Raw genomic sequence first — 21,109 nt, forward strand, 5'->3', positions numbered from 1 at the left:
GATTGCTGTGAAAATCAATAAAATGCCATGTGATAAGTGTTTTGCAAATTAATACACTATGTAAATGTGGTGAACACTATCAAGATATATTTACAACTCAAAAAGGCACTTCATAGAAATTACAATGAAGTTCTTAAAAGTTACATACACTATTTTAATGTGAGAATTATGTAAAACACTATATTCTACCTTTTCAATATATATTATTTATATATTGTTTTACATTAAAGTCCCCCTTGTAATGCTTCAACATGGCATGGAAATTAATCTAAATTCTCAGGGGCTATGCTAGTGAAGCACCAAGTGATAGTCCTATTACATTATAAAAGCTGCAAGTGTAAAACTGGTTATAGATTGTATATCTGGTGTCCAAATTAGGTAAGTAACTCTGGAGAGACTCATCATCATGTTGATTAAAGGGTGATCAACTTTTTGGACATAGTAACTTGAGAGAGGAAGTATAGAGGATAAAAAAGCAGCCTTACAGTTAAGAAATCCTGAATTTAAATCCTGCTTCTGACACATGTGGCTATGAAATTCTGGGCAAAGCACTCAATCTTTCACTACCACAGGCAACACTGTAAGATGCAGAGAGAGAGTGCTGACCTTCAAGGATAGAAATTTTTTCCCTAGAAATTCCTTTTATTTGAGAGATAAAATCACAGAGCTGGTCCAAAAGAAAAATAACTTTAACACCATCTAGATCATCATTATAAGTAATCATATTTATATAGTGCCTTAGGGTTTCCAAAGCACTTTACAAAACATTAACTCATTTTGATTTAAGTCATTCAAAAGTTGTAATGGGTAAAGAAAGTATCTCAATTGAAAAAAAAATTACAAATCCTTGAAATACTACTGTATGCCAGTACCTTCTTGAGAGCAGTGTATACATCCATTTCCACTTGCATTACAAATAGATTAGAAGAACAGATCAGTTGTTTCATGAGGCAGATACTGGAAAAGATAAAATACCATATCAAACCACTGTAAAAATAGGAAGATATTTTTAAAAGATGAAGGAAACATTTTTCTATTTTTACTTCATAATTATGGAGTGATCAATAAAATAAAACCAGTTTTCAACCTGCATTTAACATTATGACAGCTCTGATACAATTGTTTCCCCACCAAATCTTAGGAAGAACTTCTGATAGCATGGGACATCAGAATGAATACTGGCCTTGAAGTGAGGAAACCTGGGTTCACATATCAGCTGATTTATAAACTAAGGAACAGTGAAAACCTGAGAAAGTCACTCCTTCCTCAGAATGCAAGCTTCTGGAGGCCAAAACCAGTTTTTTCTTTTGCACCCCTAAAACCTATCACAGTGTCTTATGCTCAGTTAGTGGAACTTCTCTGGGGTTCAGTTTCCTCATCAGTAAAATGAGGGCTGATTTTCACAGCATCATAGTACAGGAAGGGATCTCAGAAGTCATCTAGTACAACCCAAACCTGAACAATCTGCTCTCTTTTCCATATATGAGGAAAAGCATCATTGAGCTTTTGCTAGAAGGCCTACATGAAGAGACAATATGTATATGAAGCACTCTGCAAGTCTTAAAGGTTATGCAAATACTAGCCATATTATTATTAAAACTGGAAGGGATTTCAGACCCTATCTAGTCTAACCTTCTATTTTACAGATTAGGAAACTGAGGCTCAGGAACATTAAATGACTTGTCTAACATCAAATAAGGGGCGAGATTCAGATAGGAGTTGAATCCAGGTCTTCTGAAATAAAAGTTGGTGCTTTTTCCATTGCATTATGCTGCTTCATGAGATACATCATTCAATTTCTGAATAACTCTACTGGAAATTTTCTTTATTCACTTCTATTCTCCCCCTCCAGCTCCTTTCTTTCAAGATCTGCCTTCTAGTATAGGCAAGACAAATTTAATTCTTCTATCCTGTGATAGCTCTCCAAATACTCCCCCAAGTCTTCTCTGCTCTAAGCTGAACATTGTGTAAACACAATTCTCTAGAAATGATCTCACTAAGATACAGTTTAGTAGTATTATCCTAAGTCCCTAGTCCTTGACATTATATCTCTTTTAATGCAGGCTAGGACCATCATTAGCCTTCTTAACAGCCATCAATAGGCTATTAATGTAGCATAAGCTTCCAGTTTACTAAAATTGTAAATCTTAAAAACACTACCTTGCCTCTCTTCAACACATCTTATATTTGTAAAGTTGATAATTTTTTAACCAAGCTAAAGATTGTACATTTATCTCTTTAGATTCAACCCAATAATAATCTCTTTTGAATCCTGCCCATGTAGGTTATTACAGCTTTTTAAAGCTGTTATGAATTTAAAATTTCCCATGTTTTTAATTTAGAAATTTTTTCCATAGGCACTAAAATAAATATAACAGTATTAAATTAAGCTCAAAAACTCTAACCTGTTAAAAACATTAAATTAACAAAAGTTTTCAAGTCATTTAACAAAACATTCAATGGAAAAAATTTCAAAAGACAGAAAATATCTACCAGATTTGAGCAATGGAGGGAGAAAGAGGGAAAGTTGGAGGAAGAATCCCTAAAGTTTTTTTGCAGCTTTGGTGAGTTTATAAGGGTGAAAAAAGAATTACATTGCCACTTATATGATTCAGGAAATAAGTCAAGATTTATTCCCTTAAGATATTATTTTTATGGGGGCAGCTAGGTGGCACAATGGATAGAGTACCAGCCCTGAAGTAAGGAAGACTTGAATTCAAATTTGACCTCAAGACACTTATACCTATGTGGCCCTGGGCAAGTAACTCAACCCCAATTGCCTCAGCAAAAAACAAAACAAAACAAAACACACACACACACACACACACACACACACACACACACACACACACACACACACACATCTATATATCTTTATGCCTAAATAAAAAAAATCTATGTATTAACTTAATTTCTTAATCTTTAAGTAAATTAAAATTCAAATACCTGAGTTCTTTGAAAAGATCAACACTCTGATGAGTCATCAAGTTATTTAGAAGCCATTCAAGGCACCTGAAATTATTTAAAATCTGTAATCAGTATATTGCTACATATTTATCTTTATAGTAAATATCTCATCAAAGCTATTAGTTTTGTTAAGTATAATCTAAAGTTATATTAAACAGAGAATAGTATTTTTTACAGGACATGAAGCTATCATTTAGGTCTAACAATTAGAAATTTAGTACTGTTACTCTCAGAAGTTTTTAAGGGAGTTTTCCTTGACTAAATTAATGGTAGCATTTTTCATTGAGTGAGAAAAGTCAGTTCCTAGCATTTTTTCTTGTGTTTTAAATTACTTAAGAACACATCAGTTATGACTCTCACACATTTCCATTGCTTCCATTAAAAACAATGTGAATATAGTATTTCAATTTTGAAGGGTTAAAAAGCATGGATTGTTAAGTTTTACAATGTATATTAGCTCCTTTATTTCATTATTTACAAATTTTAGTGTGTCTTAAAAAGCAACCATAACTTTGAACACATATAAATAATTTTTACAAAACGTAGGTCACTTTATTTCAAATTAAGAAAAATAAAAAGATGACACTTTTGAGGAGCATGATTAAGCACCATTTTCTTATATATGATGCAATTCTATATTCCTATAATTTTGTCAATTCCTCATTCTTTTACCAACTAAGCATCCTTTTAAGAGATCAAAGCAGCCAATATCCCAAGGGGGTGGGGGATTGGAGGAGAGAAGACAACTCACTTTTTCTTTACAGAATCTAATCCATAGGTCCCTGCTGATGTGTAATAGCCACATACAGTTTTCACATTAATTGTTTCCTTCATTGTCTCACCACACTGTTGTATTAAACCATCCTGTAAACATAAATAAGCACTGGAAATGCCCATTTCACATGGGAAAACAAGCTTAAACATGTGCTGCTCTTAAACATTAGCACACTTAAGCCACTAAAAGGAAAAAAAAATCTATTAAGAGAAACAGTAGGCATGAGATTAATGCAAATACTTCATTATCCTACTTTTGAGTTGTCTAAAATATCCAGCAAATATTCCTTTTAATACCTCAAGTATTAGAAGGAAAGCACGGGAGGAAGGGAGAAGAAACAAACATGAGATGACCACAGTGACTCTTAAACTTCACCTTTCTAAGTCTTTTCCACCAACTCCACAAATCTTCTATTCTCCTAATGGTTTACTAAATTTTGGGCTCTTACCCATGTGATAGTTAATAATGTGGCAAGTTAGAAGCTGAAATTTAAAATTCCTATCAACATATGAGAGATGCATTTTTATAAAGCCCCCACAATTAAAGTCCTCTAAGATGCCTTAACAGGAAAGGAAATTATCTGTAACTTCTTGAAGCTATTTTATAGAAAGGTGTCAGCTCAGTCAGGTCTTAGAACAAACTGTTTCAGGTCAGACTAAGAGTTCAATACATTTTACTGTATTATCAAGGCAAACCCAAGGACCAGTCTACTTGATTTCAGAAAAGCTAATTTCAAGAGCATTTATCTATTAAGTAAATTTTTTTTTAAGGGGGGGGGAACTTCCCATACCCCATGAAATAGTCTAATAGGCATTTTTAATCCATGTTAAGAGAGTATGTACACTGACCTATCTTTTTAAGTATTTAAAGCCACAGTATTACTGTTTTTAGTAGCTTAAATATATTCTTTCTCAGCTAAAACAATTAATGCAAAAAAGTTTAAGATGAACTGCTTATTAACTTTCTTCAATATATCAAAATACTACTGTCACTTTTCACTCAAATTAAAAACTTCTGAAATAACCTTAAATGCATAGTGTAAGTAGTTAGCAAGTAATATTTTTTAAACATAGAAAGCAAATTTTAGAACAGATATCACAGAAGGCCAGAAGCACAAAAGTATGCTTTACTCTGAAATAAAAATCTAACTGGATTACCTAAGAACAAAATTTTTCTTCTAATGAAAGAATCTTTGTGTAAAGTACATTTTGGAAACAACTAATATTGAAGATAAGTTAACTAAATGTAGAAATCAATGTCATTTAAACATCAAATCAAGAAACAAAACTCAGAAATTACTAGAATTTCAAACATCAGTAATTATGCAACTAGATGTAAAATATACATATGAATGTTGATATAAGTGATGTTATCAGCAGTTAAAAAATATTTGGAATGAATAAATAGCTTGTGGTTATAAGTAGGTAACCATTAGTTATGTGCTCAACAGTCATCAAACAAACCAGGAATAAAAAATTTGAACCTGGATAAACAACATTTTCCACACTACAATTAATTATGCTTAGTGTTCATGTGCTCACTTCTAATATAAACAAGCTATTACTGATTTCTAGGTAAACTATAGAAAGATTTAGACAGTGTATTCACACATTTTTATGTTACACCATAAACCACATCGAACCACAGAAGGATATTGTAACTGATCCTGCACTGGAGCAGGCCACTTACCAGCTGCAGCATACAAGCTGCTGCCAAAATGGCAATAACTCGACTGGGCTTTATTAAGACATCATCTCGATATAAAGAGCCAAATGCAACCTGCAGTGCTGAAAGCAAATGTACATATTAAAAATGCCAAGAACAATTATAAATTTCACAATCTGTTTTATAACAGTGAAAACAACAAAACACTAAATGCCACAAGCAAAATCAAGACATGAGAGTTAATCCTGACGTAACAGAATGCTAGATTGGAAATAAGACCTGGGTTCAAATTCCACCATAGACACTTACTTGTTGTGTGACCTTAAGTAAGTAACTTAAACCCTCTCAGTTACAGTTTCCTTATCGGTAAAAGGGATAAAAATAGCATCTACCTCACCAGATGGGGAAGATCAAATGAGAATATACTAAAGCAGTTTTATAAATTCTAAAATGTCAACTATTATTATTCTATTATAACAAAGCAAATAAAATAAATGTAACTATCCAAAGTGCTACTAATTTGTTATTTTTAATGGTCTTTAATTTAAAAATGAAACAGACAAATATGCAAGTTAATATCTGGCACAAATTGGTATAGAACAAATTTAACTAAGATGAACAAATTAAAGCATCCACAAAGGGTTAATTACTACCTCGTCCTGACTCCTTCCATTAGTAAATAACAGGCTTAGATGGTAACAAGCAAGTGAGGAGAGACAGAAGTAGATAATAAGGTGAAGAGAGGGACTAAACATAAGTGAGAAAGGAGAGTTAGTTTATAAACATAGAATTAAAGGATAAAAAGGAGAGAACACCAGCAAAGTAACCACATAGTACTAATATAATAATATTTCATCATAATAGATTTATTTTAAATTCTCTGTCCTTATGAGCTTCCTTTATATCAATAAATCTCTCATACACAGATGTAAGAAGTCAAATTGCTTCCTTTGTCATTGTAGAGCTAAAATCTGACAAGGAGAAGAAGGATATAAAGTGGGGATGTACTTTACACTAAGATGATCTGAGTTAATAAACTTTTTAAAAATAGAAATATTCCCACAGAATGCTCTGACTGCTACTTCTTCAAAAATTTAATTAAAAAACATTTATTAAGTGCGTACTTAAGCACTTAAAGTGTTAAAACTTACTGGCTTCAAATAAACTGATCATATTTAGGGAAAACTTTTTTTTTACCTTCTACATCAATATTCTGGTCGGGAATCTCCAGTTCAATAGTATTCATGCTTGATTCTTTCCAAGACCCACTAAACATACTGGAAAAGTAGCCAGACTAGAAAATATAAAAAGTTCAAATTAATCTCAAGGATAAATAAGGTATAACTAGGTAGGTAGAAGGATATATAAACAAGGTACAATATACTGAAAGAACACTGAACAAGCAGCTGAGTTCTGGGGTACAATCATGGCTCTATATGACCCTGGGCAAATAATGTTATTTCTCTGGGTCTTTATTTCCTCACCTGCAAAATAGGGAGATAAATAATGTGTCCAAATATGGAGTGCATTTCACTCTTCAAACCTAGTTTGTTATAAAAAAAATGCAACTTATAAGCACATTACCTTGTAGTACAAATCTATTTTTCCTTTTGATAATAGCTCTCATGTTAGGGTACCAGATGCATATAATCCCTACAAACCTGCAGCCATCATTGAAAGCAAGGGGATGGAAAGAGAAGGCAAGGGAATGAGTATTTACTATACCAACTATAGGTACTATGCTAAGTGTTTTGCAAAGGCTATCTCATTTAATTTTCACAACAACCCTAGGAGGGAAATGCGGCTATTATCCTCATTTTGCCATTGAAGAAAACTGAGGTAGACAGAACCCAGAGTTACAGGGCTATATAAAGTGCCTGAGGCTGAATTTGAACTTAGGGTTTCCAACTCTAGCTATCCCTGGAGAGTTGGGCAGCCCTAGATTCCTAAGGCTCTTGTAATCATGGAGATAGGGCCCACTCCTTTGTCACCTCTACTACCACCAACTGCCACCACAGGCAAGTCTTGAGAGCAGCTCTTCCTACTCCCTTCCTCCTCCTTTACCACTACATTTTGCTTACAGACCAATGCTCCAAGCCATCATCTAAGAAAGTAGCTCCTATGTAGAAGGTACTAGATAATTCCACCAACTGCCACTCAGAGCCACAAAACATTCTAGTTCAAGTGGCAAGGCAGCCTGAGGGAGATGGGAGACAACCATCCCCCCATCTTCCCTCAACCTGATGGAGACAGCCTAGAACTCTAAACCCAACAGTCTTGGGAAGATCAATACTTCAGCCCAATGTCCCCAACCATTATTCTGGATAATGACCTTCTGCGGATACACAGCCTGATGACTGCTCCTGCACATGTTACAGCCATAGCTACTAAAGAACAGCAATGTCTTTGGCCTTGTCAAATGGCTCTACATCAGAAATGAACATGATTTTATCAGAAGAAATGATATTAAAAAAGCATTCTAAGGTCCACAGGGACATCTGATCATTAAAACCTTCCTGATGTTTCTCTCTCCCAATAGAATGTGAGCTGGCACTGTTTTTTCTATTTGTCTCCTCCGCACTTGGCACAGTATAAGAGCTTAAGAAATGCCCTTTTTCATTCATTCAGGACAATATGGCATTTTAACTGTCTATTGTATAGAACTACTACAGAGATCACAGAATCACAAATTTGAAGCCTGGAAGGAATCTCAAAACCCATTTGGTTTAACTTAGACACAAAAAGAACTCCTTTTATCACATATTTTAAAAGTGATCATCCAACCTTTGCCTGAAGACGCGCATCCAACATCTACTTGAAGATCTGTAAGGAGGGAAAGCCTTCCAGGGCCACCCCAGGGTAGCCATTGCAGTTCTGCACAGCTCTCATGTTTAGGAAATTTTCCTAGCTTAAATTTGCCTCTTAGCATCCATTGCTCTTGCCTGTGGAGCCAAACAAATCAAATACCTTCTCCACACAAAAGCATCTCTAATACTTAAACCCAAGTTTGGATCCTACCTCCCATATCATTTCTTATCCAGGTAAATATGCTCAGTTCTCTTATCTTCTTATATTAAAGATAAAAAGGCAACTCTCACCATTTTGGATACCTTTCAAAATAAAGTGATCTGTGAAAAGTACCACACAATTATAAACTACCATCATGTAAAACTAAGTAGCTTAGATTTTTAAAATGTCAGGCACAAAAGCAGCTTAACTTAATGTAAATAATGTGTGGACTGAGAGTTAGGGAAGACGGCTTCAAATGCTTGGCCTGAGCACTTAATGCTTCATGGAATCCTAGGCAAGTAATTTAACTTTAGTTTATTCACCTGTAAAATGGGGATATATTTAGGGTGTCATTTACCTCAGTGTTATTTTAAGAAGAGTACTTTGCTAAACTTAATGCATTATATAAACTGAGTACTACTGGTGTAGCTTCCTTTGGTAACATGTCTAAATGTCTAAAATTTTGTCAAAACATGTCAAAATGTCTAAAACATTTTGAGAGAGAGGCAGTATGTTGAATCTACAGTAATTCTAATAAGCCAAACACACAGAGGAACTTTAGCTGCTGTTAGCTTTTAATATTTTTCTTCCTATTCCTCTATTTCAAAGTTTCCTCTTCTTATTGAAAGAATTTCTAATAAATGAATAGTTGAGATAATAAAGGAAGTAGTAGTTTAACAATGAAGAAAATGTCCAAATCCTTTCTAGTTTTTGGGTTAAACTAAAACAGACTTTTTTTTTTTTTAAGTTTTGCATAAGTAACTAAATTGGAAGAAACAGCTTTTCAACCAGACTACTGGATTCAATGGATAATTATTACTGTGAAAAAAAAAAAAAGATCATCACTATAAAGAACAAGGAGAAGGAATACTCTTTAGAATAAAAACTAAATCTGATAAACTTTAGACCAGGGGTTCTCAAATTACGGCCCACGGGCCAGATGTAGCCCACCGGGTTATGGCGAATGCGCTGAGGGGTGGAGACAGCGTGTGAGGTTTTGTTTTTACTAGAGTCGGGCCCTCCAACAGTCTGAGGGACAGTGAACTGGCCCCTATTTAAAAAGTTTGAGGATTACTGCTTTAGATCATTTGGATAAACAGAATACTTACCTGACACAAGTATATTTTGTGTAAGCTCCATTCTTCTCCTAGAGCACAAATCTTAATGTCACTATTTTCCCCATTCAAAAATAAAGTCTGATAAATATACTTGGATGTGCTTTTTAATTTTTTCCTGGGGAGGCAAAACAAAAAACAAAATCAGAATTATATATAGGTGTAATTGCAGACATGCTAACCTATTAAAAGTATAAAACTTTTGTGTATATGATAGTCTCAAAAGTCCTCTATAATAACGATTTTCTTTATGACCTATGCCCAACAAGTGGTCACTAAGCCTTTCCTTGAAGACCTCCAGTAAGGAAAACCCAAGAATTACTGATGAAGCTCATTCTTTTTTGGACCAGTTCTGAAATTCTGAGAATAAAAAAATAAGAAGTGTAACACATTTAACATGTATGGGACTGTCTGTCATCTAGGGGAGGGGGTGGAGGAAAGGAGGGGAAAATTTGGAAAAGAAGTGAGTACAAGGGATAATGTTGTCAAAAAATTACCCATGTATATGTACTGTCAAAGAAAAATTATAATTATAAAATTAATTTAAAAAATAAAAAGTACAAAAGATCAAGATGTCTCAACAATTTTAATTCACTTGGGGATCATCACTTTTAAGAATTCTTTCAATATTACTTAGGATGATTTGTATTCTCAATGCTTAGTGCCTTTACAGGCTTGCTGATTGGTATTTATGCCGCATTTTACTTTTGCAACAAAATTAAATTGACTTTTAGAAAAAAAAAAAAGTTCATGTTGAAGGAAAAAAAGATCCAAAGAGCCATAAAGGTTGCTATCTCAAAATGCAAGCACCAGGGGAGGGGCTGTGGCAGAGGTCTATCACTGCATCACTTTCTGATCACTTATCTTTTGTGGTATTTCCTTTCCTATTTGAGAAGTTAAAAGTAATCAGACAAAATTATATCAAGAGAGGACGAGGGGGTCTCATCACTTTTGCCACTAACTAGCTTTAGGATACTTTAAAGTTTTGGCTATAAAGAGATTGGGTTACATGGCCTCCATGATCACTTTTTTTTTTTAAGTTTTAAAAGTTGGATGAGTCCATCTCCTATTTGTCTTACATCATATTTTTTACTTGCTGCCAACCAAATCATTCAATGAATTCAGAAGCCTGATTCCTTAAATTCCTGGTGTTGATCACCAATGTATTTATTTTCAAAATAACCAAGCAGGAAATAAAGAGCACATAGAACACCTATATGCAGTCAGCACCTTAAAAACAGCAGAGCTTTGAAATAAACTAATATTTTAGGGACTTCACTAACGAATCTTTGCTAACATAACCACAGCACCTTAGTACAGGAAAATTGGCCTTTATTTTCCTCTTCCAGTGAGGGGGAGATGGGACTGCATGACTAGATAGCTAAAATTATATTTGTGAACTATTCTAGGCAACCGGATGAATCGGTTATTCTTCAGACACCCACTAGAGGAAGACAAAAATACATTACAAGAGGATTAAACAAAGTTGGTGTTAAAAACGTTTTATGAGAAGATTCAAGCATTGACTCGGCGTTTCCCTCCGCTTGGGGCAATTACTGGCACACTGTAATAACAGCTCAGGAGTGCTTTATAATATACAACCACAATCAGATTCAGGAGATTATAGGATTCTGAGCTGAAAGGGGCCTGAACGAACCCCTTCAATTTACAGATGAGGAAACTAAGGCCCGGAGTAGTCTAGTCAGTGACTGTCCAAGAAACTGACTAGTCAGTCACTGTCCAAGAAACTGACTAGCCAGGATTTGAACCCTGATCTTCTGACTCAAAAAACTGAGATTCCTCCCCTCCCCCACTACAATCCTCTCCCAAATCTTTCCTTTCTCCAGAGAGAAAGAGCACTATCTTTGAATCAGGAGACTCGGATTCAAATCCTTGATAGCAACACAAGGAATCTTCCCTCTTGAAGGCTCAGTTCTTCATCTGTAAAAAGAGAACAAAGTAACTACGATTTACAAAGTGCTCTCCTCGTAGTTCTTCTTTGGGCTAAGGAGTTCCAGAATATTCTCCTTTTTGCAGATAAGGAAACTGAGGCCCAGCGAAAGCTAAGAATTCTCTACGGTGGCGAAGCCGGGCCCAGAAAGTGCAGGTGCCACTGGACTGTAACAGATGGCACTGACCGCGGAGCGCTTACTCAAGTCGGACTCCTGCGGGCCTCAGTTGCTGTGCAAGGAGGAAGTTGGGAGTCCTAGTAGTGGGGGAGGGAGGGAGGGGCGATCAGAAACCCCGAGGCAGTCTGCCGAGCCTCCTCCGAATAAAGGGGGGACGCGCTAAATTAACGAAACCAGGTCTCCGGAAATACAGGTGTCACAGTAGTGTCACAGTAGTTTACAAAGTCAAGTTCAGGAGCCGGGCAGGAAGCCCGGAGCGACATCGACGCACGCACGGCCCTTCCCGGGCGGGGGTCGCGGAGAAAGAAGCGGGGGACTGGGGGGGGGGAATGCGCACCTGCGTGGGGTGTTGAGGAGCCGCTCCTGCTCGTCCCCCTCGTCGTCGTCCTCATCCTCGTCGTCCGAGCCGAGCTCGCAGTAGCAGAAGGCGCCGCTGTTGCGCTTGCGCTTGCGGCCGCCCCGACAGTAGCAGGCGCTCCCCCGGGAGGCGCCCCCGCCGCCCGGCCCTGCCGCGCTCCCCGCTTCGGAGCCCCGCTCCTGGACGGCTCGGCTCCCGCCTCGGCGCAGCACCCGGCTGCTCAACGAGCCCATGGGCGGCCGGGAGAGTCCGCCGGCTCCAGCGCCGGCGTCCCCCTTCAGGGAGCGCGGTCCAGCGGCGCTCCCAACATGGTCCGGCCCCCCGCTGCCCCGACCCCCGAGCTTTCACGGAGACTCCTCCTCCGCCACAACCGCCGCGTCCATTGTCGCCCCGCAGCCCACAGCTCGGCCCGCCTCCCGCCGGGCCCCGCCCCTCCCCGCCTCGCCCCGCCCCTCACAACCGGCCTCGCGCATGCGTGCGCCGCCCCACTGCTCCAGGCCCGGGAGGGCCAGGGCTAAATGAGTAAATGAAGAGGTTGGGTGGGGGAGGTGCGCGCTCTGGGCGTGGAGGGGAGGGAAAAAGAGGAGAAAGGAGGGAAAAGGGGAGGAGCAAAAGAGAAAAAGAGGCCTATAAGGAAAGGGGGAGGAGCGAGAGGGAGGGAGAAAGGAAAGAGAGGCGCCAGATGGAGGGGAAGGAGGGAGAAGAGGAGGAGCAAGAGGAGGAGAAAGGAAAAGAGTGAGAGGGAGGGGCAAGAGGAGGAAGAGAGCGACTGAGGAGGGCAGAAAAAAGAGGGCTAAGGGAGGGACGGAAAGGGGAAAAGAATGAGTGGGGAAGAAAGGAGAAAGAAAAGATGAAGGGAGGGAAAGAAAAGTTAGAGAGGAAGGGAAGAAAGGAAGGCGGAAGAGAAAGGAAAGAAGGAGGGAGAAAGGAAAGAAAGAAAGAAGGGAAGGAGAGCTCCTCCTCCTCCTCCCTCCTGGTTGCCCTGAGCCTTGGTGGAACTTCTGGGAGTTGCCTTTTTTGTTCTTTCCCCGGAGCTGGATATCTACCCCCAAGTCATAATTTGCTTATATTTCCCTCTGGAGAGGAACCTTAGCGTCATGGAGCCCGGGTTTCTCATTTTACAGAGGGGGAAACTGAGTCTTCCAGGAAAGTTCCAACAAGCCTCAAGATGACTTGCCCAGAGTCACACAGCTGGTGGGGGCCAGCAGAGACTCCCGACTCCGTCATCTTCTGCCCACCATGCTGGCCAGTCCCTGCACTGAAACTCAAAATCTAGAAGATGATTCCTTCCAGGACCTTGGAGATCTAATCCAGACTCTCTTACTTTACAGCTGAAGAAAATAGGGCCTCAAGAGATGAAGTAAGGAGGTCACGGGAGATAGAGGCTGGAAGGTTACAGTCATCAACTTATAGTTGTAGCTTTTAAACTTGGAAAGGAATTTAAAAGTCAATCTAGTTACATCGAACTTTCCTTATTTTAAGAGAAAACGGGTAATGTGGAGCCATGATTTAGTTTCTGTTACCAAAAAAAAGCCCATTGAAAATAAGCAATAAGTTCACTCAGATTTGAGTCCAAATCAAAATTGTCGCTTTTTTCTATTAAAGACCCTTTTATTTTACAGGAAGGGAAGTAAAGACCTTCCCCCCAAGAAGGGGAAGAGACTTGATCAAGATCTTGGGATTTCAAATTGGAAGGGATCTAATATGATAAACTAGTGATCCTCAAACTTTTTAAATAGGGGGCCAGTTCACTGTCCCTCAGGCTGTGGGAGGGCGGGACTGTAGTAAAAAACAAAAGCTCACACGCTGTCTCCGCCTCTCAGCCCATTTGCCATAACCTGGCAGGCCCATGGGCCGTCGTTTGAGAACCCCTATAATAAACAGTCCAACACCCTCACTTTACCTGAGTCTTAGAGACATACAGTAATCCTATAACGTGACTTAGCCAAAGTCATTTTGTTGTTTTTGTTGAGTCCAATTCTTTTTGACCACCTTTGGTTTTTACTTGGATGTTAAATAATCTTTTCCTTGTTTCTAGGTTTCATAACTCTTCTACCTTTTATAACACACTGCCTCTCTTGACAAGCCCTATGTGTTAGGATCATAGACTTGAGAACTAAAAGAAACCTTAGTGATCATTTAATCCCATTACATCATTTAATGAAAAAGGAATCTTTGGGAGATGGCACATAGTGACATAAATTCTTGTTGAATGAATAAAATGTTATATCTGTCTAGAACTTGGCATAAATAAAGAATACATAATTTTAATCGGTGTGGATGTTGCCCTCATGTATAGAGATCATAATTTCTTATTAAGTTAGACTTTGGTAAACTGCTTTATGAGTTGCAGTAGTCCATCAGTTTCATGCCTTCGAAGAAGGCCCCTGGTTGGGCCTGTCTCCTAACTTGGCTAGGCTTGTCCTCAGTAGACAGAATTTACTATGCATCTCTCAGTGACAGGCAATGTGATGTAGAAAGAACACTTATTGGCATAGGAGACTGGGGTTCAAATCCTATCCCTGTTCCCAATTAATCATGTTATGAACCACTTCCTGTTTAGTCAATACTTGGCCTTTTCTGTAACATGGAGAGGTTAAAAGAAATCCAAGGTTTCTTCTAGCTGTAATATTCTATAAAGTAATAATTTATTGTTCTTCTATTCCACTCCCTGAAAATATCCTCTGAGGGAATATGTGGTTAGAGAAAAATCTGCTTCCCTACCCACTTTTTATTCCTACCCCTCTCCCCAGGGTGATCTGAATTGGTTATTATTCTTTGTTGTAGAAGACCACCAAAATGATGGACATTACTATGTTAGAGTCAAATTAATGTGTCAGATAAGATCCTGAATAACAAGGTGAGGTTGGCAGAGAAAGCCTAAAGTATTGATCAGATTATTCCCTGAGGCCAGAGAAGAGAACTCAAGGGTATCAGCTGAACCTTACAGTCCCAGCCCTGGGAAAGTCTTGGGTAATTGTATCCATTTAGAAAGTCAAAAGTCAAGTCGTGATGTCAAACCCTAAGGTTAAAATTTCCCCTATAAATCTGTCTATGGCCCACACCATCTTTGCTGAATCCCTTTTGGGTTATCCCACCAAGGTATTCTGCCTTATGATGTCTTTCCTCCCCCTATGCTTCATGGTGTTTTCCTCCTTACCCCATCCCTCCCCCTTGCCTCATGGTGCCTTTTTCCTTCTTATAGTTAACTCTTTTAGGATGCTAAACTCTATGGATTTAGCTTGTCAATCAATGCCATATTCCCACCTCATGGTGTATTCATAGTGTATTGTTGAGTTCCACTGAGGAAATTGCCTTTTCCATTGTTAATTGTTAAAATCACTTTTCTTGCTAAGTAATGTACTCTCCCAAATCTATTTCACATTTACCACTCCTAGCATACCTCTTCATTTTGTCTGTAACCTCTTCTCATAGATAAATGTACCTTTTGGCAAGAGAAAGCCCTTGTGAGTTCTTCCCATGTGAATTGCTACTGAACCCCATCATTTGGCATCATATCTCATCATTCGGTGCCAATTGCTCTCCCCAAATTCATCACAACTTTGGCTGATCAGACCAATCCGAGCTTGGAATGCCCTGCCACAGGTTGGACACAAATAGTCCTATGAACAGTTGGGGTGGTTTGTCTCACTTTGCCCATCTCAAATTTCTTTGGGGCTGATTCAATTCTGTTTTGTTCATAGAGCACAGCACCTTCTTTAGTAAGGGCACACCATGGTGGGTGGTCCTGTGCCAACATCTTCCATGTCATACAATCAGTTCTTAAAAGAGACCTTTAGAGTGTCCATGTATTGCTTTTTCTGATCTTCTGAGCTCTTGCCCTGTGTGAGTCTCAGTGAAAGTTTTTTGTTTTTTGTTTTTGTTTTTTTTGGCAATTCAAACAATGTGGCCAGTCCAACAAAGTTGCATTCTCTGCAGTAGTATTGGAATGCTTGACTCTTTAGTTCCAGAAAGGATCTCAGTGTTTGGTATCTTATCCTGCCAGGTGATCTTCAGAATCTTCTTAGACAATTCAAATGGAAGCGATTCAATTTCCTGGCGTGGCCCTGGTATATGTCCAGGATTTCACAGGTGTACAATAATGAGGGCAGCACAATGACTGGATAGACCTTCAGTTTGGTAGGTAGTTTAGTACCTCTCCTTTCCCACACTTTCCTTTCAGAACCTCCCAAACCCTGAGCTAGCACGGTAAAAGCATGTATCAATTTCATGAACAATGTATGTATTCTTGATCCCCAGAGGGATTTGAATAATCACAATCCAGTTGCCTAAGAGAAATATTTTAATATTTAAAAAGAGACTACCTCAGGGTAGAAATGACCTGCCAAATATCCTCAGGCTTCAACTTCCTCCTCAGTGAAATGCAGGATTTTAGCAGTCACTAGCCCAATCCTCTTATTTTATAAAGAAGGAATCAGATAACTTCTCTGTGGTCATAAAGCAAACAAGTGCCAGAGGTTGGAGTCCCTTTCAGATCTCATGTCACTCCAAGCACAGCATGACATCCAATATATAGCCTCAGGCTCCTTTCAGCCCTGGGCTAAGATCTAATTTGGATTTCTAATTTCTTAGGTCTAAACAAATGGAGACTGCACCACCTCTTCCTGATTCTAGAAGGAAGGACATCCATATTTCTAATCACCCAGAGGTGTTCTGAGGTTCAGATGAGATGATGGGTGTAAAAGCATTTCACAACCTATATATGTGCCAGTTATTATCAGCTCCTGTCTGGTGGTGTCTATTTCCTGGGCCACTAGACTTTTGCTGAGCTTGAGCAGTATTTATAAAATACAGAGATGTGACGCAATCATTACCAATTTCAGAGGTTCTGACTCTAATACTGAAATTTTAACACTAGGACAGATTAGAACTGACTCCAGCATACCCCTGAAATTCATCGTATGTAAATATGGAGCTAGTAGCAGTAACTGAAAGTTGGGGACCAAGAAGGTTCTGCTCCCTGGATAAGGTTTTATGAATCTTGGAGTGGGGAATAAAATAAAATGGTCTGAGGAAAGGGAAGTGTGCTTAGTCTGGTACTACATCATTTAAACTTCGATTTTGGGAAAACAGTTATTTTGCCAGATAAAATCATGGTGACAAGCTTCACCCAGCAACATAGAAAGATCTGCATAGAGTTCTGACATTGTTTAGAGAAATGATCATTAATAACCCATCATATGAGGAAATTCTTTCTCTAAAGTCCTTAATTCAAAAAGTTCCATCTCTAGAAGACATTGTTGATGAGATCATATTAAATTTTTAAATACATTTGTTCAGACCCCACTCAAGTGCTTTGGGTGGGGATAATGTCTTTGAATAGATTGCCCAAGACTGGGGATAACTTAGAAGTAAATTACATTATCAAAATTTACTAGAATAGGTCCACCAGTTATTATAATATTCATTCTCTCCTTTAAATAAACTAATCAAAGTTGCTTGCCATTCCCAGGAACACCATTCTTCCCAGGGCAGAGAAGTTGTGAGCTCACAGTCATGACTGTCTTTAGAATTTGAGAGTGCCATTGACTTTTTCTTAATATGCTAGCATTATTAATAAAATAACTAATTACCCAAAAGTTATGTTTTGAACTTTTTAAATGTCATTGCATATATGTGTCTAGTAAGAGAAGTGGGGAAGATTAGGATAGCAAGTGGGTAATTGTGGGAATTGAATGAACCATGTTGACTCAGTTCTGAAGCCATCTCTGCTTGTTTTCTATTCAGTTTGGATTTAGATCTACTTTTGCATTGAGAAAATTTTATTCGATTATGAGAATTGAGAGAAAACTTCATTGTATTGTTTGAACTTAGACTTGTGTGGATGGGAAGCTAGAATTCTTCCCTCTGCTACTTAGAGACACTTAACCAAGGATTTAAGTTATACTGACCAGAAACCCAGTCAGATCCAAAGACTGATGCAAAAAGTTTGCTTTGAATTATTCATCTCAAGCAAACCACATGTCTTACCTGAAACTAGCCCTGTGATGATTAGTTATTGGTTCTGTGTTTTATTTATTTATTTTGATTATTCACAGATACTTAGGAGGAATGAGAAACCATTTTTTTCTGAATTCAGAAAATTATAGCTGTTTACTATCCCCCTTCTAATATGAAAAAATCCCTAATCTTTCAAATAGAAATCCAATTACTTAATATTATGTAGTTTTCTTTCAATTTGACTCTGTCTCCCCATGTATTCAGGGCCCAGTGCCAAAACTGAGGAAGGCCACTGGTTCTGTTTTATTGAGAATTGCCCTGTATTGCTTAATATATTAATATGCTCAGAAGATTGAAGCTTTGTTTTCTCAGTCATTTCATCTTTCACTTGCCACACTGACACTATGTTAAGCCCTGGGGATAATTAAGACAAAAGCAAAACCGTCACCTGTCCTCAAGGAACTTACATTCCAATGGAGGGAGACAGTATATACCTATGAGAATAAAAAGAATGTGTACAAAGAGAAGACAGGTTTAATAGTATCTGTGTGAACACGGGCAAATACTTTTAACTTCGATGGGCTTCAATTGCTGCTTCTATATAATAAAGTTCTTCCAGGTTGATGTTCCCTGGGGATAACTAAGACAAAAGCAAAACAGTCTTTTGTCCTCAAGGATCTTACATTCTAACAGGAGAGACAATATATACACATATGAAAACATAAAGAATATGTTCAAAGGGAACACAAGATAGCTTGGACAGAGGATGGGGGAAAGGGGAAACAGGTGAGGGCTCTGATTCAAAGTAGTGTTTAAATTGAGTTCTGAAGGAAATCTGGGGACTCCAAGAGGAGGTTGAGTATTCTAGACATGGGGGAACAGTGAGTTACAAAGGCAGAGATTGGGAGATAAGAAGTATTGTGTTTCAGCAGCAGCAAGTAGGCCTATGTAGTAAGATAACCAAGTGCAAGGAAGTACTGGAAAAGTAAAAAGGGTTCAGGCTGAGAAGAAATTTTTGCAGTTGATCTTGGAGGAGGCAATAGGGAATAATTAAGAGTTTATTGAATAAGGGAATGTCAATTTTAGAAAAGTCAATGTAGTGATTATGTGGAGGGCTTTTAGGAAGATCAATGAGGAAGTTTTTGCCATAGCCTAGGTGAAAGGTGATGAGGTCTAGAAAGGAGAACATGAGAAATATAGAAATGGAAACAGAATCATCAACCTGGAAGAACCTTAGAAGTCTCTTATTTTATAGAGGAAGCCCACCAAGATAAAATATATTTGACCACATTAACAAAGATACTGTCAAAGTGGGATTTGAACTCAGATCTTTTGCTTTTAAAGCTCCTTCATTTTTTGCTGTACTTATATTGGTCCTTTACTGTTAGGTAGTGATTTTTCCAGATGTTCTAAGTGGGGCTATAAGCAAGCATAGGAAGAAATATTCCCAAAAGGACCTAGGTCCACTTTTTTGTAAGTGCCTCTGACAAAAGGACAATATTTGAAAAATTGTGGCAGAGAAGTCAAGTCTTATAATAACTTAAGAGACTGGGGCATTGTAGTCAACTTAGTCCCATAGCCTTTACTGCCGTAGGACAGAAATATCACAGACAACCTGAGGCTGAAACAAAATTAAAATGCAATTGAGAATTACTTAAAATAAAAATAGCAACACATAAAACACAGAAAATATAGTCCCTGAATTACACTTTATGGTCTGCTATAATACTACTACCCATGGTTCCATTACTATGGTGGCTGTCTCCTAGGCCCACGTTCCTCCCAAACCTTTAAGAGATAAAGGGGTAGAATGAACCTGTGGTTCAATGGTCTATACCTATACCACCACTGTCACTAAATCTTTATATCTCAGGAAAAAGAAATGAGTTATGGCTCTGAAGTTGACATTTGCAAAACATTTTCATTTTTTCTTGGGTTAGGCAAGGCTTAAAGCAATAACTATCATCCTACAGAACATTAGTCATTTGTTTCTAATTCTGGAATGAAGTGATAGACAAAGCACATTCAGAATTTGGGTTATTCACAGGATCCTCAGCAGCTTTTTTTTTTTTTTTTTTTTTTTTTTTTTTTTAATTGTGGACATCTAAAGGTGAATGATTTTTATTTGTGATGCCTGTTGCTGGATTGAACGTTTCCCAAACAAAATATATTTGAAATTGAACTTTTGAAACCAAATATAATAGATCAGACCTTTTTTCCCCCTATCTTTTCCTTTCTCTCCTACATTGGAAGTGCAAAAGCCTCTCATGGGCCCAACTCCAAAAGAAGCTTTGACTTGATATTTCTGACCTACACTGGTTTGACAAAATTCAACCGATAAAATTTCCTCTCCCTCCTTCCCTTCCCTATTATTGCCAGACTTAGTGCAGAAACAAACAGTTTCAACAGCTTTGTAGCTCAAATTCCCTAGCTCAAGGGATCCACTAGCCTCAGTCTCCCCTAATATCAGGGATTATAGGTAGTAGCTCCCATTCCTGACCCTCAATTCTGTTACTGCTAGATCTATCCCCACCATAAAAACAAGAGCACATGTATGGATATTTTCTTTCTATAATTATATGAAAAGATAAAATGATGAGTTTTCTTGCCAACAAGATATAACAACCTTCAAATAAAAAAGCTGTTAGCCACACAAAGAAATAAGATTTAGGGATGGGGCTGAGGGTTGAGAGTGAGAGATGATGTGAAGCTACAGGAAAATGAGTTATCTCTGAAGCCACCAATCATCATCATCATCTTCTCCTTCATCAACATCATCATCATCTTTTTCTTCATCATCATCAACTTCTTTTTCTTTATCATCATCTTTTTCTCTTTCTTGTTCTTTTTTTTTTTTTTTTTTGAGAAATTAAGGAAATAAGTTAAGCTTATTTACTTATTTTGGGGAGAGCAATTGGGTTAAATGATTTGCCCACGGCCCCACAACTAGTAAGTGTCAGACTGGATTTGAACTCAGGTCCTCTTGGCTTTAGGGCCAGTGCTCTATCCACTGTCCCATTTAGTTGCCCCGCCCCCCCCCCAATTTTCTTATGGATAGACAACTACCACCCACAGGAAAATTTCAAGTAATATTGAATGGTGATATTAAAAACAAGTAATCAATAAAACA

General features: G+C 38.1%; 1 protein-coding gene across 1 annotated transcript in view; it reads right to left on the bottom strand.

The window, feature by feature from the left end:
- GMCL1 (germ cell-less 1, spermatogenesis associated) overlaps positions 1-12,373 on the bottom strand; it is a 30,565-nt gene extending 18,192 nt beyond the window's left edge. Inside the window, exons 1-7 of the mRNA XM_074287118.1 lie at positions 11,998-12,373; positions 9,526-9,649; positions 6,605-6,701; positions 5,432-5,529; positions 3,719-3,831; positions 2,947-3,012; positions 873-957 (exon numbers count right to left, since the gene is read on the bottom strand). Coding sequence (XP_074143219.1) covers positions 873-957; positions 2,947-3,012; positions 3,719-3,831; positions 5,432-5,529; positions 6,605-6,701; positions 9,526-9,649; positions 11,998-12,251 — 837 coding nt within the window. The 5' untranslated portion in view covers positions 12,252-12,373. The remainder of the gene's footprint in view (positions 1-872; positions 958-2,946; positions 3,013-3,718; positions 3,832-5,431; positions 5,530-6,604; positions 6,702-9,525; positions 9,650-11,997) is intronic.
- Positions 12,374-21,109: the final 8,736 nt, after the last annotated feature.

This window comes from Sminthopsis crassicaudata, chromosome 2, assembly GCF_048593235.1.
Source record: "Sminthopsis crassicaudata isolate SCR6 chromosome 2, ASM4859323v1, whole genome shotgun sequence".
NCBI classification, from domain to species: Eukaryota; Metazoa; Chordata; class Mammalia; order Dasyuromorphia; family Dasyuridae; genus Sminthopsis; species Sminthopsis crassicaudata.